At 60.9% G+C, this 24,346-nt stretch overlaps 1 protein-coding gene and 1 long non-coding RNA gene across 4 annotated transcripts; one reads left to right on the top strand and one right to left on the bottom strand.

The window, feature by feature from the left end:
• The first annotated feature begins 607 nt into the window (after positions 1–607).
• TMCC2 (transmembrane and coiled-coil domain family 2) lies at positions 608–22,800 on the top strand. Of its 3 annotated transcripts, XM_062605457.1 has the most exons (5): positions 608–793; positions 7,893–8,399; positions 19,915–20,849; positions 21,205–21,340; positions 21,446–22,800. In XM_062605457.1, exons 1-5 carry the CDS (start codon positions 629–631, stop codon positions 21,755–21,757), a joined length of 2,055 nt encoding a protein of 684 aa, XP_062461441.1. In that variant the 5' UTR covers positions 608–628; the 3' UTR covers positions 21,758–22,800. The 3 variants fall into 3 exon arrangements, with proteins under 3 accessions (XP_062461441.1, XP_062461442.1, XP_062461443.1); XM_062605458.1 differs by lacking the exons at positions 608–793; positions 7,893–8,399 and adding an exon at positions 13,666–13,898; XM_062605459.1 differs by lacking the exons at positions 608–793; positions 7,893–8,399 and adding an exon at positions 16,759–17,209.
• On the bottom strand, positions 11,484–18,262 carry LOC134156990 (uncharacterized). The gene is made up of 3 exons (XR_009962157.1): positions 17,280–18,262; positions 13,255–13,369; positions 11,484–12,687 (listed from the first exon to the last, which is right to left on the bottom strand). It is a non-coding gene; the product is annotated as an uncharacterized LOC134156990 (long non-coding RNA).
• Positions 22,801–24,346: the final 1,546 nt, after the last annotated feature.

The following is a 24,346-nucleotide window of genomic DNA, read 5'->3' as shown; positions in this document are numbered from 1 at the left end:
AAACCGCGCTGCGCGGAACCTTTATCGGAGCGCCGCGGGGCGAAGGGGGAGGAGGCCGGGCGGACCCCGGCCAGCGGGGCATACCGGGAGATGTAGTTCAGGGGCGCAAGGAGCCTGCGCGCCTCGCGGGGCACGCTGGGAGTTGTAGTCCTGCCGCGCTGCGAGGGGCGCGGAAGAGGACTCGTCATTAATTACAATGAGAACCAATTAATAAACAATATCGATTAACAACCGTATCGAAAGGGGGCGCGAAGCCCCCGCCGCTCCCCCGCCGCTCGCCCCGTCCCCGCGCTGCCGGCCCGGCTCGGCGGGCGCGCCAGCACCGCGCGCCGCGCCAGCTCCGCGCCGCCAATCGCCGCCAGCCACTGCCGCCGGCCCCGCCCCTCGCCCCTCGCCATTGGCCAGCGCAGCCGCCACTCAGGCCCCGGCCGCGGCGGCGGCGGCGATGCCGATGCCGGTGCCGGCGGGCGCGGAGCCGCCGTGGCGCGGAGCCGCCGCCCGGCCCGGGCACGGCGGGGGGGGCGCGGGCGCGGCGGGGGGGGCGCGGGGCCCGCAGCGGCCGCCCGGGCGCCGCCTGCCGCCGGGGCCGTAGGGCTCCCCCCGCCGCCCGGGGGCTCGGCGCGCCGCTATGAAGCGGTGCCGCTCGGACGAGCTGCGGCAGCCCGAGGAGGACCCCGGAGCCGCGGGGGAGCCGCCCGGCGCTGCTGCCATGGAGGCCAAGCCCGGGGAAGCTGCGGCGGCCCCCGAGGCGGGCGCCGTCCCCCCGCCGCGCACCAAGCCCCCCGACCTGAAGGTGAGCGCCGGGCACCTGTGGGCTGGCAGCGGGGCGAGCACCCCGGGGGGGCACCGGAGGGGGGAGGACTCCTTGGGGTCAAGAGTCGGGCAAGCACCCCATGGCGTCACCAGTGGGGGTCCCGGTGGGAGGGACGCCTTGATGGGGTGCCAGCATCCCCAGACCCTGGTCCGTGCTCTGCTACAGGTGTGACCTTGGAGGATGTGGGATGGGGATGCTCTGGGGATAGGGATGCTCCCAGGATGGGGTTGGTCCTAGAATGAAAATGGTCCCAGGATGAGGATGCTCTTGGGATGAAGATGCTTCTGGGATGAGGGTGCTCCCAGGATGGAGATGGTCCCAGGATGAGGATGCTCCTGGTATAGGGATGGTCCTAGAATAAGGATGGTCCCAGGATGAGGATGCTCCTGAGATGGGGATGCTCCTGGGATGAAGTGGTCCCACCTTGGGATGCTCCCAGGCAGGGGATGCTCCCAGGGGTGGGCATGCTCCTGGGGTGTGCAGAGCCCGGTGGAGAGCAGCCAGAGTCACCCCGGTGCTGGCTACGGGGGAGATGCTCGGGAGCGATGGGATTAGTGCTGCGGCAGCCGGGAAGTGACAGCGCGTAAATGGCCCCGAGGCTGCTCCTCCCGGTGCCTTCGGGCTGTGTCCGGTTCATGAGGAAAACAAGTTACGCCGCGGTACTGCAGCGCTGCGGGAGGGAAGGGACCGGGTCCCGGCGGCAGGGATGCAGGGGGGCAGGACAGGGCCATCCAGTGGGAAATCGGGCAGAAATATGCCGTGGGTTGGGAAGTGGAGCAGCTCTGACCCCCGGCTGTTCAACAGGGTCCCATTGGTGTGCATGTGGTGGGGTTGATGTTGCAGAGATGAATTCCCTGCTTGTAACTTCGTTGTTTCCAGGGGCTGCTCATGGCAGCGCTGTCAAAGGCGGTGTGGTGGTCGCACCGTGGTGGTAATGGAGGTGCTGGGTTTCAAAGAGACCTGGACAAAACTTAGCCTGGCATCCCGGATGGAGATCCTTGTTGTGGGGTCCCCAGCCTGCCACTTGGCCTAGAAGGTGTCACCGGCATGGTCAAGGTCAGGGAAGCAGAGCCAGCCCTGCCAGGCTGCTGCCGTGCCATTCCTGCATCCCTTCCAGCAAGGCAGCCAGGAAGGAAAAGCCGTGTTCCCGTAGGAGAACTCGGCTGCTTTAAGCACAGGAAGCCCCATGGTTGGTTGCAGGACACGTGGTACCTTGCCCTCGATGTCCGAGCAGCAGCTCCTGCTCCTGAGGCTGTTTTGGCTTTGCTGACGTGATGTTACAGCTGCTGCTGCCCTAAAAACAGCCGGAGGGGAGAGCCTGGTGCCAGGGGAAGGCACATCCGTGGGGATATGCTGCTCAGGGCTGGATGGGGCAGGACACCCTGACCTCGAGGAGGCTCAGCTTGGCTTGACCAAGGGGGTTCTTCTCATCCGCATCACCCCCAGCCTCTCTCCTCCCATCTGGGCCCTTTTCACCTGCACAACGAGTCAGAACAGGGGGGAAGCATGGGGCAAAGGGAGCTGCAGCTTCCAAAGGGGATGGCCACGGAGCCAAGCATTCCTTGGTTGCGCATCCAGCTCAGAGCTGATGCTCAGCCTGGTCTGCAGCCCGGTCCAGCTTGCAGCGAGCAGTGGCCAAAAGCCCATTGATTTTATTGATGCCCTAATGCAGGTTTGCTTTGTGCTCTTCACCTTTAACGCATTTGTAGCTCAGCAATTAATTGCCCTCATGGATGGAAGCCTCAGACTTGCTGTGCCAGGCAGGACACATGAAGAATTGCATCTTGGTGCTGCCCACAGGTGCCGCAGCGGGGCCGGGCGTGCTGCCTGGCCCTGCCACAGCCACCACGGAGTCAGCTTCTACCTCCTGTTGCTACACTTGGTGGCATCGTTAATAGAACCTGAAGGATTTCCTGCCCCAAACCCCCTCTGGACCTGCCCCAGCATTCACCACCGTGGGGTGGGTTCAGACAAACGGGGCCCTTTGCTGTTCTCATGCTGGTGCCTGGTGTCACACACCAAGATCCATCTCCCTGTGGATGGGGAGCACACACCAGATGTAAGCTGTTGTTTGCTGCCAGCTGAAGATGGATTTGAGCTGGCAACCTGGAGACAACAGCCTGCCTTGTGCTGTCTCCATCCCCTGACCCCGGCACATCCACAGCAGCTCCTGGCTCCAGCTCCTTTGCCAAGAGCGAGGGTTCCATTAGGGAGGAGTGGAAGGAGCTCTGGCAGGGAGCAGAGTGGATGCATGACACAGTCCTTCTCACAAACACATCAGGTGGCAGGGATCTCTGTGCTCTGCAGCGCAGTGACTGGAGCCGTACAAAGCACTGCAGGAGACATCCAGCCTCTCGCAGCTGACGGGGTCTCCAGGGTGTCCCACCACCATGGTGTTCACCTCTTGGCCCCACTCCCACTTTCAGCACCTCTGGATGTTTGCCCTGGCTCTTTCTGTTTTCCCAAAGGAGCTGAGGGTTGAAAGCTGAAGCCTGGCATCGTTTCCATCTCCAGTTTCACTGTCTTGGTCTTCATGGCTCCCACCTTTTCCTCCTTTGAACCTGAAAGCCAAGAACAGCAGGAGTCCGGAGGCACTGGCCTTAAAGCTCTTCCCTTTTCCCAGGGCCCAATCCAAACTCTACATCCATGGACATAAAGTTTCCCCTGGGCTTCCTGGAGCTGGGGAACCTCTCCTGGGGAGGAGGGGGATGAAAGACAAGGGGAGGCCCCGCCATGGGATGTTCAGTGCCCAGCACATACGGGGTTGGGATGGGGTGAAGCACTGAGCTCCCATTGCCTCAGAGCAGCTCAAACCCAGCTAGTTTAATCCTTTCACTATACGGGATTGGTCTGGGGTTGGGGACCCCCTGATGCAGTTCACAGACCCCCCCATGCTGGTGCCTGTGCAGGCTGCAGGGAGGATGTGAGCTCTCCTCCTCTCCATAAAGGTCGCCAGCCCCTGTTCTAAGCCCTCAGGTACGTTTCGAGTTAATCCCGCGCACATCCAGGCATATTTTGGTGTGGAAAGGACACGGCCAAGGTGAGCCGGCTCCCTGCGGTGCGCGGGATGGAGCTGCTGTTGTCAAGCAGCTCAAGCAGGAGCAGTGCAGTCCCTGGAGCAGACGCATCCATCATCTCCTGGGGCATCACTCATCCAAAGCACTCGGGCTGCTGGCAGGGACCCCAGCGGGTTCCCACTCTCACAGTGTGGAGCTGCACACCAGGACCCCCTGGGTCCCGTCCTCCTGTTGGGGTACACCCAGAGGGACATGAGGTCCCCCCGGGGGTTGTGCCAGCACAGCAGAGGGCAAGAGATGAGGCCGGGATGTGCTGCCCTCCCGGGAGCTGTGTGCTGTGTGCTGTGCCTGCAGGCACACGCTCATGTTGGAGTGGGATGCTCCATGCCCACCTGCCCACAGTGCCATCCCCCAGGGTCCCCCTCCTTGCTTCCCACTGCCTTTCAGCACGCAGCATCCCAGCAATCAGTTCGGGAGCTGCAGAGGTGACAGCGTGGGAGAAGCAGCCGTGGGATGCCGCTCGCTGTTATCCCCCCCAAGAGCACATCTGGCTCCTCTGGAATCTGGTAGCAAAGATCTCACCCCGGAAATGCCACCCGAGGCGGGGAGCTCGCAGGGGTCTGCAGCGTCCCCATGGCCAGAGCCACATCTGGGCAGCTGTTGCTGGCCCTGCAGATGTTGCTCTGGAGTGGTTGGGGAGCTGCGTGGCACGGCAGCGTTTGGGGAGAGCGCTCCACAACGTGACTAATGTTTGTCACATGGCTGTGCTCTCATCCTGGCCCCGGGAGGAGAAGCGTGCGTGGGGGAGCGCTCGGGTTTCCATTTTAGAGCATCCATACGTTTTCCTTGGCGTTTGTGGCAGCGGGAGGAGAGGGATGTGCTGTGGGGGGCTGTGGGACACCCGCGGGGACACCCCTGCCCAGGACCCACAGGAGGATCCGCTGGAGAAAGTGGCAGGAGGGCTTGGGATGGAATAGGATAGGGTAGGACAGGACAGGACAGGACAGGACAGGACAGGACAGGATAGGATAGGATAGGATAGGATGGGATGAGGCAGGATGGGATGGGATGGGGTGGGGTATGATAGTCATCCACTGCATCTGTGCAATGTCTTTAAAGGGCTGCAGAGCCTTGGCTGGAGCCTCTGGGTGGGCCATGGCTATGAATAATTGATCACAATGGTAATTAGCAGGATTTGGCAGCGTGTGGCAGTGCCACAAGGTCGTGGCAACCAGATCCTCTCTGTGTGCGTCTGAAAGGCGAGTAAGAGGTTTGGATGTCGGGGCAGGGCTGGAAGTTAGCGAGGAACTGGGAGGCTGCAGGCTGTGTGGCTGTTTGGCAGCAGCAGGAATGCCGGCCCTGGAGGGAAGGAGGGATGCGCATCCCTGCACAGTGGGCACAGGCAGCACCATGAGCATTTGGTAATGTCTCCTACAGGACATTGCCAAAGAGCAGTGTTCCAGACCAAACAGCCACTGTTTGCCTGCCAGGTATTGTTGGTTTGGGTTAAAACGGGTGCTTTCCAGCTCTTGGCCACGCTTGGTTTGTCTCAAGAACTGATCCACGTACCTGGGACATGAAGCAGGAGCTGCTCCTTTGAAGTCCGTGGAAACAATCCCTGCTGCCGAGTGGGAGACCCTGGCTGAAGTAAAGGAAAAGACAACAGAAGTAAAGCTCTCTCTGTATCAATCTCAGTGCTTTACAGCTGTCTGTACTGAGGAATGAGTCTCTGTGTCCCCTGCATCAGTTATTAAGCAATGGCTGTTCCAAAATAGCCCGTGCAGATGCTCTGCTCTGAGCCACGAGTGGTTTCGTGCCAGAAAAATGCCGCTGCTTTGGAAGTGCAATAAGAACCCTGGAGTAATGTGGGAAAAGAGAGGGTTTCCATCAGCAAATGCTCTGCAGTAGCACTTGTTTGTGGTGACCATTCCCAACAACTAATGCAGGAAAGCCTTGAGCTTGACAAGGTGGGGTTCAAGCCTGGAGCAGCGATGCTGGGATTCCTCTTTCTGCTTCCCTCCCCTCTTTCCCTGTGCAGATCCCTTCCCATCCCACTGGGAGTCTCACCTGCAGAGCCCATGAAAGGCTCTTTCATTAACACTTGGAAAGGACCGGAGGGGCTTCTTTTAAGAGGTGAATTTCTATCAGATGGGCCCAGAACCCATCTGAGGAGGGAAAACTCCTCTCCTTTATTATTGGCTTCACCTTCATTTGGGTTACACTCAAGGAAGGAAGTTGGTCGTTTCTTTTCATGGAGACCTTCTAAAGGGCTAACTGTGCCATCCCCTTGATGGGAGAAATCTGTGGGTTTGTAGTTATTACCTACCTAATGCTGCCTCCGTTTCCATAGAGACTCTATAAATAGAATAAAATTTAAATCACTATTTCCCAAAGTAGCACTTCAGCACCGTCGATTTATTATATATTTCCTAGGAAAAACCAAAAGGTCAGGAATTTTCACTGGGGATGGGTAACAGGAGGATTAAAGTGTTTAGTGACACAGGATCTGATTGCTGATTCCTTGCCAGTACTACAGGTGTGACGAGGACTAGGCCCTTATGGATTTGTGACTCCTGGCTTTAATTCTTTACTATGAGGGTGCTGAGGCGCTGGCACAGGGTGCCCAGAGAAGCTGTGGCTGCCCCATCCCTGGCAGTGCTCAAGGCCAGGTTGGACACAGGGGCTTGGAGCAAGCTGCTCTATGGAAGGGGTCCCTGCCCGTGGAACTGGATGAGCCTTAAGATCCCTTCCAACATGAACTTTGATTCCATGATTCTATGCCCAGGATTTTGAGGAGGAATCCCTTCTGGCCATGAAATCCTCCGCGCTCTGCAGCTCCTGGAGGCCATGTCTCAAACGTCACTGCTTTGCCAAGCAGCTCCCAGTCCTGCGCCCATTTCACACTGGTTTTCAGCCACCGGTAAATGCGGTGCTGCAGTTCCAGGAACCAGCATCCCTGGGGAGAGTCCCGGGCGCAGTAAATCAGTGCTGAGATGCCCCTGAACGTCAGCAGGGTCAGGGCTGGCGTCCTCATGGGCAGAGTGCTCAGCTTCCCTCCAAATCCCAGGCAGAGCAGCAGGGCAGACTTGTGCCTTGGGAAGCGCTGGGTTCCCGGGAGCTGCGGGGGCTCTGGGAGCAGAGAGGCTCTTTCATTGTCCCAGGGTCACATCGCTGGCTGGCAGCTGCCATAGACCTGGGATCCCTGCGATCCGGGATCCATCTTTGCAGGTGCTGGAAGTTGCCGCCTGCAGCACAAGGGATTGCGGAGGGCACCCAGCCAGGATCTCTTGGGGATGCAAATCTGGGCATTCCAGTGGCTGCGGGGAACCCGCTCCGGAGTGCCCCGGCTGTAACGTGAGCAGGATCCGTTCCACATCCATATTGCATGACCCCGCTGCGGCCAGCCCGCTTCCCAGGAGCCGTCCCGTGTGGGAAAAGGAGCCTGAGCCCCCTGGGACAGGAAACCCAGGGGAGCAGCGTGCCCGGACACCAGCGCTGCCCAGCAGGGACTGCATTTGGTGCGGTTCCACCTCCGTAAGCGAGGCCAGCCCGGTCCGTGCTGTGCTCCGGAGCCATGGAAAATCCCCCAGGGAAAAGCACTCCCTCGTCCTTCCTGTTCCAGCGAGCGGCTGGCTCCTGGCACTGTGGCCAAGGCTCCGAGGCTGGGAGTAACCTCCATTGCGCTGAAGGGTCTTTCTGCTGCTCTTGCTGCGTTTCGGGGTAGCTGCTGCTCCAGCACGGGGAATGCCGTTGGAGCTGCATAGTTTGAGACGTCCCGAGCCACCGCGCTCAGCCCGGTGTGCCGTCGAATGGCCACTAATGCTTAATGCTTCCCCGTGGGTATCCAGTGAAGTGCTCGAGCAGCATTGTGTTCCCTTCCCCAGGCCCCTTTGGGCTGCCGTGGGGTCACCAGAGCCCTGCAGAAGCTCTTTGTGCCCATGAGCTTTGCGTTTCGGTTCGGTGCCGGGGCAGGCACCGTCCACCCGAGCCGTGGGTGCTGAGCAGGGCGATGCCGTCCCTTCCCAGCGGTAACCGGGGCTCTTTTCTCTCCTGTCCCGCAGAAGATCCAGCAGCTCTCCGAAGGGTCCATGTTCGGCCACGGCCTGAAGCACCTTTTCCACAGCCGCCGGCGCTCGCGGGAGCGGGAGCAGCAGAGCTCGCAGGAGGCTGCGCCGCCGCCCTGCGCCGCGTCCGACCACGACTCCCCCGACGAGAAGGAGAGGTCCCCCGAGATGCACCGCGTGTCCTACGCCGTGTCCCTGCACGACCTCCCGGCGCGTCCCACCGCCTTCAACCGCGTGCTGCAGCAGATCCGCTCGCGCCCCTCCATCAAGCGCGGCACCAGCCTGCACAGCGGCAGCCGGCGCGCCAAGAGCGGCTCCTTGGAGCCGCAGAAGGGGAGCCCCCATCTCCTCCGCAAGGCCCCCCAGGACAGCAGCCTCACGGCCATCCTGCATCAGCACCAGGGCCGCCCCCGGTCCTCCTCCACCACCGACACTGCCATCCTGCTGGCCGAGAGCGGGGCCGTCTACCTGCTCACCGAAGACACCGAGTGCCTGGCCGATAAGGTACCGTGGGGGCACGAGCACGCGCTGGGGGCTGTGGCAGGACGGGGTGCGGATCACCCCAAGATGCTGTCAGGAGGAGATTGTCCCTGGTGACCCTGGGTGTGCACGACAACAGTGGCAGCCCCTGACTGGGAGTGAGTCAGGGCCTGAAGCTGCTGCAGCTGCTGCTCCTGTTGCAGAGAAGTGAAGGCAGGGATGTGCCCAGCTCCAATTCCCAGAGTGGGGTTTGGGGGAGAGAGGAAGGGGTCTGTCAGGAGCTCTGTGCCCGGTGGGACCCCGGCACGGGGCTGGAGGGGAGCCCAGGCAGCCCAGCACTGGGTGTCTGCAAGGGGCTGGCCAAGCGGCTGCAAACAGGTCATGTCCAAAGTGAGTTTTAAAGCAGCCTCGTGCAGAGCTTACAGAGAGGGCGATGCTTCCATCCAGCCCTCGTTTTCCTTTGTTTGTCCTAATTTACCTGAAAATACAGCAGTGAATTGACAGAGCTGCAGGGCTCGGGGTGAGGAGGTGGCCAGGCAGGCCCTAGCACCCATCAGGGGGCTCTTGGCTGGGTGGCTGTTACAGGAGTAGCTGTGCACTAGGGTGGCAGAGCTGCTGCGGCTGGGTGGCAGCAGGAGGATGAGGTCCTTGTGCTGCCCCCAAGCAGTGGGACCCAGTGGGCGCAGGGACCGTGGGTGATGCTTCCCACATGTTCCCCTTCCCCAGCCCCTTGTCTCTCCTTGGCACCGAGAGGGAAATCTGACCTGGAGACTCCTGCTGCCCTCTGAGCTCATGGAAACAGGATCAAACAGATCCTTTTCCTTTCTGTTTTCACTCGGGGGGTTCAGTGCTGCAGCTGACGCTCAGAGCTCGCAGATGGTGCCAGTGCTGCTCCTCTGCCACAGCCACGTGGGGACAGAGCCACTGCCAGGATGTGGGAATCTGGTCCCAGAGGATAAACATCATTGTAATCAGTGGCTTTGCTGCCCAGGTCCCTCTATCCCCCTTTACCATGTGCAAATCTGGACAGCCTGGCCCTTCCCTGGCAGTCCCCACTGGCCCACAGCACCCGGACCAGGCACTTGAGGAGGGCCAGGAGCCATCCGGGTTGGTAATTTGGGTACCAGCAGCCAAAATTCCATCCCTCCAGCCTGTGGCATTGGCCTTGCAAGGAGCTGGGTCCCTCTGAGCCCCTGGGGTTATGGCTGATGCTGTGAGCTAAAGCAGCTCGCACCAGGACAGGAGCTCCCAGGTCCGTGTCCGCTCCCGGAGCAGCACAAAGGGGATGAATAATTAACTGCATATGACACAAAGAGTAATAAGGAGAGAGGCGATACTGGGCCTTTGTGAGGCAGTGGAAAAATAACCTGTTTAGAGAAACAAGAGCTGGGTGATATTGTCAGGCTGTATTATTTTCCTGTAGCCCTCAGGAAACCCATCCTCCTGCCCTCTTCCTCGGGGCTGGATGGTGCTGCCAGGCCTGCACACACGTGGCTCTGCTCTGTCAGACCCCGGCACTGAGCTTGCACCCGGTTTGCCCCCAGAAATGCCATGCTGTTTTCTCCACCCGTTGCATAAGGGGCTGAGCTCACGCTGGGTTAATCCCCTGTGGGATTGCTCAGCCTCAGCAAGCGCTTTTTGAGCAGCTACTGATTCCTATTGCCTTTTACTTTGTAATTGGCTTCTTGCAGTTCTTCCCTTCCCTACCTTCGCTGCTCTGTTCCTCACCGCCACTGGGCCACCCTCTGCCTTGCTGAGGCCAGGCACACATGGCTCTTCCCCCTTAAGTCCCCCCAAGAGGCAGCTGCTGGGAGCAGACGGGGTGGCTGGAGGAGGCGGGTGGGAAAATGGCCCAGGCTGAGCATTCAGCACCAGGCACTGGTCCTCGCTGGGGCCCATGGTGTAACCCCAGAGACGCTCGTGTGTCCCCACACTGCCCGCACTGTGGGCATCGTCACCAAGCCATGACCCCAAAGGGGCTGCTGGCCTGTCACCTGTGCCACACGCTGGGACAAGGCTGTGCTCTGCAGGGTGATGCTTCCCCTGCATCCTTCCCCCCTGCTCTACCCACCTTGTGCACGCACAGAGCTCCGGATGAGGGTGAGCTGGCTCCGACATCCCCCTGCCTCCCACCTGCAATTGCACACAGCTTGGGACTGAGGTTGTGTGTGTGACTGCGCTCCAGGAGCCGCAGCTGGTCGGTGGGTGCCCATGGGATGAGTGTTCCCCGGTTTGCAGCACCACGGAGCTCTGCTTGTTGGTGGGCTGGGAAGAAGTCCCCTCTGCAGGGCTGCGGGTACCACGGGACCTCCAGCATCCACTCTCGTGTGCATCCCGTCGTGCATGGCTGGTTCTCAGCCCAAGCAGGGTGGCACAGTTGGGGTGTACGCGGGTGCTGGTGCATCCCAGGGAGCGCACGGCGGTGGCGGCGGTTCACACGAGGACGTGCTGGCTTGCGGACACGGTGGTGGCGGCAGCGGCACGGCTGGGGCAGGGAGCGCGCTCAGAGCTCTCCCCTTACCTCACTGGTCTGCTCCTGGTGACCCGCCAGCGCCTCGCTGGAGCCGCACGCAGGCGGCTGTGGGGCGGCCCCGCAGCCCCCCGGCCCTGCAGCGCTGGGGTCAGCCGAGCCCCGGGGCTGGCGGGGCAAAGTCCCGCGGGGGGGACCCCCCCATCCCCGCTGGGGCGGCCGGGGCTGGATCGGGGCGGCCGCGGGGTCCTGTGCCTGGTGCTGCCCGGGAGCTGCACGGAGGCCTGCGGGGGCTGCGGCATGGTCCACGCGCAGGTGAGAACAGCGCGGGGACGGGCCGGTGGGGGGGGGGGGGTCCCCCCGAGCCCCCCGCAACCAGCGTGGGGGGAGCCCGTGGGGCCGTTAGAGGGCAGCGTTACCGCAGCGGTGAGCGCTGCGCCCGCCCCGTCCGGGCCGGCTCCCCCGCGGGATCCGCTCCCACCGGTCACGAGTGGGAGGCTCTCAGCGCCGCCGAGCAGCTCCCCAAGGATGCGAGGGACCGGACCTGGCCCCTGCCCCTGTGCCCTCGGTGTCCCTCGCAAGTGACAGCACCAGCTGCTGCTGCACCCCCGGGCCCTCCCTGTGCCGCCTTGCCCGGGAGACACAGGGGAGGAACGGGGGCGGCTAAAGGGGGCTCGTGCCACGTCTCCGCTTTGGGCTCACGGGCGGGTCTGGCTGCTGCGAGGCTGTGAGCTGAGCTCATGGCCTGAGTGCCCCATCTCCCTGCTCCTGTCTCCTCCATCCACACCCCTGGGGCCTGCCCAGCCTCTGGGAGGTGGTCCGAGGGTCCTGGACCTGTGCTTATGGCCCCGTCCCCACTGCCCTGCTGCCACAGGGCAGGATTCATCCTGCTAAGTTTAGCTGCCCAGCGGGTCAGTGGCTATATCGGGGTGAGGCGGATTAGAGTCAGCAGCAAGAAACCCGCAGTCCCTGAGCATCACCCCGCGTGGCTGTGGCCATCAGTGGCTGAGAGGCCGTGGGACAGCTCAGGGCCACCAGGCAGAGCTCATCTCCCCTGCCCAGGCCTTTCCTTTCTGGCTACAGCGTGTCCAGCTCATCCTTGCTCCCTCTGGCTCCACAGCATCCGATCGGTTTCAGGGCAGGGAAGTGGTTTGTCACCTCCTACAGCTCTGGTTACCCAGGACGGGTCGCAGGCAGCCTGCTTTCTGGAGGTGTGGAGCACCCCGAGGTGCTGGCACAGCTAAAGGCACATGGGACCTTCAAGTTTCACTGCTTTTGGTTGCAGTCTCCGCATTAACCCATGCAGGAGACTTGCGGCAGTGGTTTTCCCTTACTCCCTGCCTCAGTTTCCCCAGCTGGGAACAAGAGCCAACACTTCCATGTGTCTGGGGAAGTCCTTTGCATCTCTTCAGGAGGATTTGCTGACAGAGGCAACGCGCATCCTCCCCTCCCACCCAAACTGCAGGCAAGTTCTGGTGTTAAAATCCCAGGGGAAGGAGCTAAAACAGGCCAGTGGTGACTGCAAGCGTGAACAGAGAGAATGGTGGTGGTAAAGCTGTGCTGCCTGCAGCCCTCTGGCCCCACATCCCCTCAGCAGCATCCCAAGGGGATGAGTCGGGAGCATCCCTACAAGCTCCCCAAGGGTTCTGGGGAGGCAGGACTGACCTTGGCTGCATCACGGATCTGGAGGTGTGAGAGCATCGTGTCCAGGTCAGCTCCCACCTCTCCACCTCCCCACGTCAGGGGAATGAGAGCGTGAGCGAAGGGTGGTGGTGGGAACTCATTCCCTCACTCCTGTTGGGGTGATGCGTTGAGGAGCACTTTGGGAAAAGCAGATAATAGCTGTGAAGACAAAGATACCCGAGATTGCTGCTTAATTAATTCAGCTGAAGAAGAATATCAGGCTCTCGTACTGATTCACCCCCTAGCAAAAGACAGCGTGTTCCTCAGCCTTCGTTGACATATGGCTGTTGTTTCCAGCCCACCAGCAGCTCCCGCTCCATGGCAGGCAGGCACTGGGAATGCCGCCTGTCCCGGGTGATTTAGACGGAGCAGGCAGCTGGGGTCAGCATGGATGCACAAGGTGGGTAGGGCAGGACTGAGGAGTGAGTGCCCATGGGTTTGCTGTTCCATTCTGCCCGTCCCCTGCCACTCCAGGCTTATCACTGAGAGCAGGATTTGGCTCCTGAGTCAGGATGAGCAAAGCAGGGTCCTGCCTTGTGCCTGCTCTCCTCTCCTCGCCTCGCTGTGCTCTGCCTCTCCCTACTTCCCCCTCAAGCACACAAAACCTGCCGAAAAGCCTCCCAGACACCCTGACAGAGGGGTCAGAACCCGGGCACAGCAGGGGCTGGGGGTGCTGCTGGTGGGTCCAGTGCTGTCCCCCAGCAAGAGAAAGGGCAGCGCCATTACCTGTACAGCAGTGGGGGTTTGTCCACATGCTCCAAGCGTCGGCAGGGCCCTGAGCAGCCTCAGCCGTGAGGGACGGTCCTTGAGCCCTCCCTGCAGAGCTGTCCCTCCCGCTGACCTGCAAGCACAGGGGACAGTCCCCAGCCCGGCGGATGCGGTGCTAGGTGAGGGAACACTGGCTAGGGGTGGGCACAGCCCAAGGGATGGATCCCGGGATCTGCCCACCTGGATCCGCTCCCCTCCTGCTGCCCCGAGAGCCCCATGGCACGGTGGCACTGTCCCAGCTCAGCCGGGCAGGCAGCGCTTGGCGGTGCTGTTGTTCTCCCAGCGCCCTGTGGAGGAGCAGGACCGGCCCCTGTGGCACCCAGCCTGTTCCCGGCTCCCTCCCTGCTCGCCAGCCTGTGCTGCTTGTTCTTGGCTGCCTCAGAGCCTCGGCTGCCTCCTCTGCAAGCGCTCCCTGTGCGATCCTCGGCCCCTTCGGCTCCTTCCCCGCAGCCATGGCAGAGGGAGAGGATGCGGCTGCCTCCCGGAGCAGCGGCCAGGCGCTTTGCAGGAGTGACCAGGGCATCCTCATGGCAGAGCTGCATCCTCCCGAGCCCTGCCCCGGGAAAAGGATATTGCTCCTCAATTCGCTGCTGGGTGTCTTCGTGAGTATTCCCCTCTGCTCTCCTTCCTGCTCCTTAGGCGAGGCAAGGACTCGGGATGCCCAGGAATACGGGGTGAGGAGCTGCAGGCGATGGTCAGGCTGCTGCTGGGCTCTGTGCAGCTGCCCACTTGCAAGGGTTGAGATCTTGTCCAAGAAGCCACTTGCTTTGGACACCAAATGCACTCAGGAACGTGAGGCTCAGGAGCAGTGTCCTGGCTCCCAATAATCCATATGCAGCTTTCCCAGCCTGGCTGAGAGCACTCTAGTGCAGCTCAGCCGGAATTCCTCCTTGCTTCTCCATGCTAAGCCCATCCGCAGCTGCCACCCCGTAAAGGCAAAGCCCAAGCCTACCATTTGCTCTGCATGTTGTGTGGCATCACCAGGTGACCCGTCTCGTGGCTGAGATGCTCGGACCAGGGCTCTGTAGGTGCTCAGGGCTGGATTCTGCACCACCCAGCACCAGCACACACCAAATGTGCTGTGATTTTGTGGCCATCCAGAGATTTTCTTTGCCATCCCAGCAGGGTTTCTGCATGTGAAAGGGAGGGAAGAAGCTGCACTGCTGCTCTGCTGGGGCATCAACAGGCACCGGTCTTGCTTCTGCATTATTTGCTGCTCCTAAAATTCCCCTTGTGCTGGGGAGCTGAGAAGAGGCAGTTTCCTCTGAATGCAGCTGCCTGAGGTGTCCAAGGAATAACAAAGTCTCATCCCAAGCATCCTGGCATTTATCAAGTCCTTTATCAGGAAGCAGGGCTGTGCCTGGCAGCCCCAGGAGGCTGTGAGGGAAGCAGATGGGCTTTGGGGCAGCCCCAGAAGGGGGAGCTGGGAGGCAGAGGGTGTTTTCCAGAGTGCCTTGTGCAGCTGGGGGTTTTTCCCACCCTGCTGAGAGCGATGGGAAGTGACCTCTGGCTCCTGAGCTAAACCGAGAAGTGATGCTATGAGAGACAGCAACCCAAAGATGATGTCCCTCAGTAACCTGCCCACAGGCATCCACGGCCCCGGGCTTGGCCAGGCTGCAAACCCCACCCTGGCTGCAGTGTCTGTGCGGCTCCAGGATGATCCCTGCTCCTTCTCACCCTTCCCTGTCGAGGCTGAGCACCACATGGGAGGCACGACTGGCTCCTGCTCCTGGGGGCTGTGACTTCCTTGGGGAATCTGCTCTTTGGGCTTTGGGTACGGATGGTACCATAGCCGCTGCTGATGGGCGAGAGGATGGGAAAGGGGCTCAGCACTGCCATGCACAAAGGTTGCTCACGCAGATGGGGAAAGGAGGCTTTTGCCCACAAGATCCTGTCCTCCGGAGAGGACAGACTGAGAAACACAGGGGCTTGGTGCAGCCTGTCCCATGCCCCCAAACACTCTCATCCAAACCCCTGCCAGGCATGGCTGGGGATACCCTGAGCAGGAATTTGGGGCCACAGCATCCAGAGCTTGGGCTAAAGGCATCCAAGGGATTTAGTTCCTGGTGCTGAACTGTGCTTTGGCAGCTTCACATCACGGATCGGTCCATGAGAGCCTGCTCCGGCTCTGCCTCCTCCCTGCTCCTTGTGTCCAGGGCTGCAAGCACAGGCTGGGAGGGCTGAAGGTGATCCAAGGAAATGCCTTCCCAGCTCCGAGCAGCCCCGGCGAGGCTGCTGCTGTGCCGGTTTCCTGCTGTCACATCACTGAGGTTATCTGAGCAGTGCAGGCAGCCCCTGCTCCGGAGCTATCAGAGCTCAGCAAGGGAAGCATTCCCACATGGAAGCTCTGCCGGAGTTACAAGGGTGTCTGGTGGCTGTGGTGAGGTTTAGGGAGGCTCCATTCGCAGGATGAGAAGGGACTAAAGGGATGGTGCTTTTGTGGAGCTGTGGAACCAAACCTTCCCGATCCATCCCTGCCAGGGCAGGGCCAGCTCCAGCACAGGCAGCAACGAGCACCATCGCTCAGAGGTGCAGCATTGCACCCAGAGCCTCTCCAAGGCAGCAGGTTCCCCTGCCAGGGCATGGATGGATGTAGAGGAAGTCCGAGGTGATGGGAAGCAGGAGGCTGAGCAGTGCTGGGCTCGGCTCAGCGGTGGGAGCAGCACAGTCTTCCCCATTAAACATGCATCTGGGTCACGATCAGCTCATCGGTCTGGCCTGCACAATTCACTGTGTGCCTGGAAATGCTTCCTAAGCTGCTGTTGTCTCGTCGTTTGGTTGGGATTTTAATGAGAAACAGCTCAAACCAGAGCTGTAAATGACCCTTCCTCGTGTAGCTCCTGGTCTGGGGCTGCACTGGTGCTCTGATCTCCGGCTGTTTCAAACAGCCCCAGCATCAGCTCTGTGCACTGAGGGCTTTGGTGTAAGTCTGTGGGTTGAATTCTGCTTCCCTCCATCACTCTTATCCAGGCTTGATGCTGCAGCAGTGGCCACATCATCCTGCTCTGTGCAATCCCACCGGTTTGGGCTCAAATCCACAGCTCTGGGTCTCCTTTCCCACCCAGGAATCTCGCTTTAGCCCCTCACCAGCTCCACTGGCCCCAGCAATAATGCCGTGCCTGGAGGGTGACTCAAAACTGCCACCAGCTCCTGCAGACCCAGAGCTCGCTGCTTGCTTTTTGGCTGTCCCATTTAACATCTCCAGCACTTGTATCTGCTCAGCCGGCTGGATGTGTTCCCGGGGCATCGCCTGTTCTCCTATCGGCTCGGTGCAGCCTTCCCCATCACTCTCCATGGTGTGAGCGGGCTGGTTCCGGGTCCATCTCCCTGCATGGTGTCGGCCAAGACACCACCAGGTCCTGGCGCAAGTGGCTTTTAGCTCCCTCAGGCTTCCCAGTTCCCAGTCCCCGCTTGACGACTGTGTCGGTCCCAGCCGGGGCTGTGCTTGCTGCCTCTCCCGAGCTCCGTGCCCTGGTACGTGACACAGCAGATGACAGGAGCCCGTCCCGACCCCCTGCGTCAGGGCACAGGCAGCGTATGGGGCTGGAGGCGTGTGAATATCCCGCCACAGGGACGGGGGGGTTGCGTTACAGCTCTGAGAGCTGCCGGCGCTGGGAGCTGTAAACAGCTCTGGCGCGATTCCCGGCTCGGCGATCCCGCCGCAGCCATCGGCTCCAGCCCGGCGCGCTCGGGGACCCGGGGCCAGCCCTGACGGGGGCTGCACCGGGGTTTTCCTCTCCCCCCCCCGCTCGCTGCTACCCCCAAACTTTGCTGCCGGAGCTGCCGCTGTGCCCCGGCCATGGCCGCCAGCGCTGCCCGTGCATCACTGCCCGGCTCCGGGATGCAGCGGGGACGCGGCCGAGCTGCCCACACCGAGTAGCCCTGGGGCACCCGAGCGCTGCCGGCGATGGAGGTAGGTGCTGGAGCTGCTTGGGGTGGGGAGGATGGTGATGGGCAGGGAGAGCCGCGGGGGCTTTACCTACCTCCGCTGCTGGCGCTCGGTGAATGAAACCCACCGGCACGGTCCGTGCCGGCGCAGGGGTGGGAGCTCCGCTGCGAGCTGAAACCTTCACGTTCCTGCCTGTATTATGTAAGGAAAAGCATTCCCAAGCCGGTGAATGAGCAGAGGCAGCTGCTGCCGGCCTGTTGTGTCCATGCAGGGCTGGCAGGGGAGCACGCAGGGCTGCCTGCTCGGGTCCCTGCTGCAGGCTTGAGGAGGCTGGGAAGTGTGAATCAGGGCTCCTGCTTCTATTTTCAAGCCCTGGGATGGGTAACGCGGTCGAGGGGGATGAGAGCTCTGCTCCGGCTGTGAATGCACGTGGGGACACCCAGAGCCCCTGCCACGTTGGCTTTGATTTGCACTCATCAACCCATGGGGTGGATCCTGTCCCACATTGTGCCCATAAAGCGCTCTGAGGAAGAGGGGCCAGCTCAGAGCAGCAGCTCCCGGGTCTGCCCAGCATTCCCTGGCAGCTCGGTGGGACTTGTGTTCTCCACGCTTGAAGGTGCTCATGGTGCAGCTTTCATCCCCACGTTGTACTTCAGCTTGGAACCACGATCACATCTCACAGGGAAAGTCCTTGCTCGGGATGGGTGTGGAGCCAGAGCCACGGCATGAGCTCATCCACTGCGCTTCCTAGTAGGTTGAAGGGGATGGAAACTGGAATAGTTCAGGGCATGAGGGAGCGTCCTGGGAGTTTTGCGCTGAGCTCTGCAATTATTGTGCAATTTGTTAGCAATGGGTTTCAATCCCTTCCAGCCCGGGGCGTGCAGGGACCCCCACAGCCCTGTGCTGGGGCCACAGCCACAACCCGGGCCCCAGGCTCCTCACCTACCACGAGGCTTTGCTCCATCAAAGAAACCAGCATTGCATAACTGTGCCCAGCCGTGGCCCTCCAGGTCCTGTTTGCTCAGCTCCTTAGCCTGAGCCTTTAGCATATCTCAGCTTTCCTGGGTTGAATTCTGTTGATAACAGTTTCCCTCCCTGTGTCCTGCATTCCTCCCGCATCCCACATGAGCCCCTGCTCTCCTGCCTGGAAAACAAGCGCTAGGAAACAGCCCTTTCATTTCGCTGTGCCGAAGCAGCAGGTTTTCTGCATGTAGGGAAAGTGTGCCTTCTATTAATCCCCCTGCTAAATCCACTGCACAGTCATCGAGGCTTGCTGGGATTTAGCAGGCAGTGGCTGGTAATGCTGCAGAGATCGGTATTGTGTCTTTTGGGGGGTTGCTTTCAAAGCAATAACCTGATGGGGCTTTCCCATGGTGTGGCTGAGGCCAAGCAGAGCTTTCAGTGGGGCTCAGGTGAAGGTTTCACCCCAGGCCTGTCAGCGTGGGTCAGCAGCATTGGATCCATGCCATTCCCCACCCTCCTACCCTCCCAAATATGCTCCAATGAATAAACCACAGAGATCAGCTTTGCAGGGGCAAAGCTTTGGGTGATTCCCAAACCTTTCCCCTCTTTGGAAACAAAGCTTGAGCAACTTCTCCCCTTCAGTGCCCCACTGAGCTTTCCCCTTTCAGCATCTCCGGGGCTGCCTTTTCCTTCTGTCTGGTTTGTCCCTGTACAAAGAATTGCAGATCTGGACAAAAAAAAAGTCTGTTTCCTGCTTCTAATTTCTGCCCTTTGATAAGAAACCCAAGCGAAATCCTCTGTCTCCGTGCTGAGACCCCGGCAGGAAGCCTGCAGGCTCCCAGCAGGACAGCAGCACCAGGGAAGGAGGAGATGCAAGGAAACATCGGTGTTTGTTCCTCCTTTTCCCAGCCCCGTGCAGGACCTGCTGCAGGCCGGAGTGTTCCTAAGCAGCATCTTGAGAACATTCCTCCCTCCTGCACAAGGCATTTCCTGGTGATAACACACTCCTAAGTAATGATCTCGCAGCATTATCCCTATTAAAGGGTCATTCGGGGAAAGTGTGATGGAAATTAGACATTATTCAGGTCTGCCAACAGTATTTAACTCTCAAGCAGCTCAATTAGATGCCAGGAGCCATTTATACAACCACTGAGATTTGCACGGGAACCCCAGGAACCGGGAGGATTCAGTGATTTACTGTTCCAAGCAGCGCGGCCAGGGCGGAGCGTGGGAGGCAGGACCTGGCTTTCAGTCCAGGCTCTGCCGGTGATTCCAAGCGTGGCCTCAGGCGAGGAGCTCTCCCAAAGTCTGTAAGATGGGAATGGGTTTGTGCCTGAGCTTCCCAGGCAGCAGCCTGTGCTTGCAGGAGGAGTCTGGCCCTGCCAGGGGAGAAACCTTGGCAAAGCAAGCAGAGGAGTCCCTGCTCCTGCAGCCTGCTGCTCCCTGGGGACCAGGAGACACCCACAGACCAGGCTGGGGCAGTTCCCCTTCTGCTGCGGGCAGGAGGCTAAAAGGCAAAGCCTGAAAAGGAGACTGAAATCCCTCCAGGTTGCTCAGTTCCTGCGCTCTCCGCTGGTTTGGTGGAGATTTGACACTGGACTGCGGGGGGGACTCCCCAGAGTGGAAGAACCCCCCCATGACCTGCTGGTGATGCAGCCATCGCTCTGGTCAACTGCTCTCCTGCCCAGCTCCATTCCCCTCCTACCCTCTCCCCAGGCCGTTACCTCTCTCCCTTGAGCATCCTCCTCCTCTCTCTTTGCCCGCAGCTGGACAAGGGGGATGTGACCGCGCTGAGCCTGCCCTCCGCCGCCGGGCACGGCGACACCGATGGCACCATCTGCCTGGACGTCCCCGAGGGCACCCCCGACCCGCACAGGACGAAAGCGGCCATCGAGCACCTGCACCAGAAGATCCTCAAGATCACGGAGCAGATCAAGATCGAGCAGGAGGCCCGGGACGACAACGTGGCCGAGTACCTGAAGCTGGCCAACAACGCGGACAAGCAGCAGGCGTCCCGCATCAAGCAGGTCTTTGAGAAGAAGAACCAGAAGTCGGCTCAGACCATCGCGCAGCTCCACAAGAAGCTGGAGCACTACCACAAGAAGCTGAAGGAGATCGAGCAGAACGGCCCCTCCCGGCAGCCCAAGGATGTTTTCCGGGACATGCACCAGGGTCTCAAGGACGTGGGTGCCAACGTTCGCTCCAGCATCAGCGGCTTCAGCGGCGGCGTGGTGGAAGGCGTCAAGGGGGGGCTCTCGGGTCTGTCGCAGGCCACGCACACCGCCGTGGTCTCCAAGCCGCGGGAGTTCGCCAGCCTCATCCGGAACAAGTTCGGCAGCGCGGACAACATCGCGCACCTCAAGGACACGTTGGACGACGGGCACCCGGAGGAGGCCTCGCGCGCGCTCAGCGGCAGCGCCACGCTGGTCTCCAGCCCCAAGTACGGCAGTGATGACGAGTGCTCCAGTGCCACCTCCGGCTCGGCTGGAGGCAGCAACTCCGGGGCAGGAGCCGGCGGGCTGGGGAGCCCCAAGTGCAACACGCTGGACAGCCACCACTATAACTTCGACACCATCCTGGAGGAGCTCCGGGAGATCAAGGAGAGCCAGTCGCATCTGGAGGACTCCATGGAGGACCTCAAGACGCAGCTGCAACGGGATTACACCTACATGACGCAGTGCTTGCAGGAGGAGCGGTACAGGTAGGGATGGGGGGGTGCCAGGGTGGAAGCGCATCACCCAGGTTGGACACAGGGGCTTGGAGCAAGCTGCTCTAGTGGAAGTGGAGGAGCTTTAAGGTCCCTTCCAACCCAAACCATTCCATGGCTCTTTGGGAACCACAGGGCTTGTCTGGCTAAGGCAGGGACATGGGGAGCTGCCATCCCCATTGCCCTCCTTCCTGACAGACCCATCCCTTTGGCGTCATAACCAGCTAGAACCAGGAGTGAGGTGGGGCCAGAGGGGCCAGGGGGGTTCTCCAGTGCCAGGGGAAGTAGGGCAGGGGGTTCTCTATGGGGAGACCTCCTGCCCCAGCACCCCTCCATCCCCTGTGTGCAGGTACGAGCGCCTGGAGGAGCAGCTCAACGACCTCACCGAGCTGCACCAGAACGAAATGACCAACCTGAAGCAGGAGCTGGCCAGCATGGAGGAGAAGGTGGCCTACCAGTCCTACGAGAGGGCACGGGACATCCAGGTAGGGGAGCGTGATGGCTCAGAGCCCTCTGCACCCTCCATCCATGGGGCGAGGGGGAGAGGGTGGGCAGATGAGGTCCATCTGCTGACGTGCTGTCCCTTGCAGGAGGCGGTGGAGTCCTGCCTGACGCGGGTGACCAAGCTGGAACTGCAGCAGCAGCAGCAGCAAGTGGTGCAGCTGGAAGGGGTGGAGAACGCCAACGCCCGGGCGCTGCTGGGCAAGTTCATCAACGTCATCCTGGCCCTGATGGCCGTGCTGCTCGTCTTCGTCTCCACCATCGCCAACTTCATCACCCCGCTCATGAAGACCCGCATGCGCATCCTCAGCACCGCCCTGCTCGTCCTCTTCCTCTTCTTCCTCTGGAAGCACTGGGACTCCATCAGCTACTTCCTGGAGCACGTCCTGCTCCCCAGCTGATCCACAGCTGCTGCAGCCCCGGGGGGCTTTCCGTTTCCTGCAGAGGAGAGGGCTGGGGGGACCGTGGTCCAAAGCCTTCAGGTTGCTTCTTCACACACTCAGTTCAGTTGCTTTCCCATCTCTCCATCCTCGCTGCAGCCAGCGGTGAGCACTCGGAGCGTGTTGAAGCTGGGATCCATTGATCTCCTGGGATGTTTAAGGAGGGTGGGATGGGGAATGAAGAAGTGTTTTGGAAGAAACTGGTTATATTTATGGGGCGCGGGGTTTTTCTAGGGTTTTGGAGGCGTTTTCTAAGTGTAATTCTGTTCTGAAGGTCTGTGGGGACGTCTGCAGAGGTTTCCTGTGGTGGGAAGGGTTGAGCTGGACCGAACCCAGCTCCATGCAAACTTTCTGCACAGAGAAGCGCAGGGTTGGCTGGGGATGGAGTTTCCCTTTCATCCTTGACAACCAAGCCAGCAAAATCTCGGTCCTGGGATAGAGCAAGAGCAAAAGCAAAGCAGGTGCTGAAGGAGAACGCGGGTCCAAGGTGAACGCAGCAAGAACGTGTGCATCCCACAGCCTCCCCCAACCCCAGCACCGCCCAGGCAGCCCAGAGCAGGGCTGTGACACTGTCCCTGTGTGCCCGCAGGGGCCTGGGCAGGCACAGGGGACCCGATGCTGCAGTGGGCTCCGGCACAAGTGAGATCCCCTCCGCTGCTTCCCCCTCTGTTATTTATTTCCCCTTCCTTTGGCTGCCGCTGATCCGATCTCTTCAGGGACCCCTGGACTTGCATCCCGCCGCTGTTTGGCAGCCCCTGCACCGTGTCCTCTGTGTGTGTGTGTGTGTGTGTGTGTGTGAGCTCCCATTTAACCCAAGACTGTTCCCACTTGTGAACTGAAGCTGGGGGAGCAGGAGGAGGCGAGCAGGTGCCTTGGCAGCCCCTGCAGCCCTGCGCCAGAGCACAGCATGCTGGCTCCGATGGGTCCGAGATGATTTCATACATATATATTTATGTAATATATCTATACACACACATATATAAATATATATATAAATATGCAGAGTCACAGCCTTCTCTGGGACAAATGGTGCCACGCCACTTACTTTAGAACCAGTTTGCCTTAGCTGAGAATTTAGCCCTTAACCTCTTTGGTGGCACTTCACAGCCCGATGCACAGGGCACGGGGTGCTCTGAGGTCCCACAGGAGGGGCAGAGGCAGTTCCAGAGGGGAAGCTGCACATCTCCCACCTCCTCCACGCTCCCAGGACCAAGCAGGGACAATACAGACCTTTGTGGATGCACTGTGAAGTCTCCCCTTCGACACTGCTCCATCCAGGCTCCACCCAGCCTAAAGCTGTGTTTGGGATTGCCCCGGCCCAGGTCTCTTCGCACCATTAAGTATCTGTGGGAACAAAGCCGTGAGCAGTCACATCTCCGAGCCTGAGCTCCCTAAACCCAGCTCCCTGCGTTCTGCCCGAGCCCAGACCCCGAAGGGAGGAAGAGGACGGGGAAAAGCCTCTTTGCTACCGGTCGGGACCGAGGCGTTGCAGGCCCTCGGCCGCGGGGGGGCCCCCGGCCTCCGCCAGGGACGGAAACGGAACGAGCGGCAGCCCCGGGGCCGCTCGGGAGCATCCTCCCTAAATGCCGCATGGGGCAGGGCGGGTCCCTCACCTCAATTAGCGCCTTAACCCTCCCCTGCCCGCAGCAGCCCCGTCCCCCTGCCCGGGGGGTCTGCGGGGGATGCCTGGGACCCGCAATCACTGCATCCCCTGCAAAGCGCAGGGTGGAAGCACAGGGCATGGGCCCCGACACCTCCCCTTGCCCCATCAGCAAAGGGGCCTGTGGCACTTCGGGGCATTCACACCAAGACGCTCGCGTCCTGGTACCCACAGCCCCCGGGACCTCCTTGGCAGTGGTTGGAGGAGGCCCCGGTGCTGGAGCAGCTCCTGCAGCGTGCTGGGTCACTGCTGTCCATCCCCATGGGAATCGCGGGACCTCCGGTACCTGCCCGCACCCCTGCCTGGACCGGCCCCCACTTCCACCCCATCCTGCTCGGGGCAGCAGCAGTGTCCATGGGCTGGGTTGTGCCATCCCGCCTGGAGCAGCATTCCCAATGCACCCAGCGTCCTCCCGCTCCCTGTGCAGCCGAGTGCCCATCTCCTGGGGCGCACGGGGCCTGATGGCACCTTCCCATGCGCAGGGGGAGGAGGGAGCTGCCGGTGACAGGGACAGTTCCCGCATGGGGCTCCCTGAGGACTCGCGTTCTCCCAGCGGGGGCTCATAACGTGCCCCTTTGTGCCGGTGGCGGGAGGAGAGGGGAAGCTTTGACGTCAGCCCGGGAGGAATTCCTTAATGCCATTGAGGCCTCCCTCGCCCTCGCCGCTAATTGCACTTTATGTAATAGCTGCAGCTGGGCTCTCTATTGAGAGCGGGCTAAGGCAGAGGGACAGCGCCAGCGGGGACCCAGGCAGCGCTGGTGGCTGTGGGGCACCCCATGGCTCAGCCACCCCTTCCCAGCGTGTATGCGCTGTGAGCTGCATCCCACGGGTGCACGCAGAGCCTGGTGCCCGCTGCGTGCCAGGGGGATAGGGTGGGAGCTCAGCTGGGG

This window comes from Pezoporus occidentalis, unplaced genomic scaffold, assembly GCF_034315485.1.
Source record: "Pezoporus occidentalis ecotype Australia unplaced genomic scaffold, CSIRO_AGI_Poc_V1 ctg92, whole genome shotgun sequence".
NCBI classification, from domain to species: Eukaryota; Metazoa; Chordata; class Aves; order Psittaciformes; family Psittacidae; genus Pezoporus; species Pezoporus occidentalis.
This window is presented reverse-complemented; position numbering and strand designations above follow the sequence as displayed.

What these genes read in the sequence shown, in the direction of transcription:
- TMCC2 (XM_062605457.1), top strand. Translation starts at nt 629, where the DNA reads ATGAAGCGGTGCCGCTCGGACGAGCTGCGGCAGCCCGAGGAGGACCCC. An exon ending in CCGAGTGCCTGGCCGATAAG is followed by an intron (nt 8,400 to 19,914) that starts GTACCGTGGGGG and finishes CTTTGCCCGCAG; the next exon opens with CTGGACAAGGGGGATGTGAC. An exon ending in AGAGGGCACGGGACATCCAG is followed by an intron (nt 21,341 to 21,445) that starts GTAGGGGAGCGT and finishes TGTCCCTTGCAG; the next exon opens with GAGGCGGTGGAGTCCTGCCT.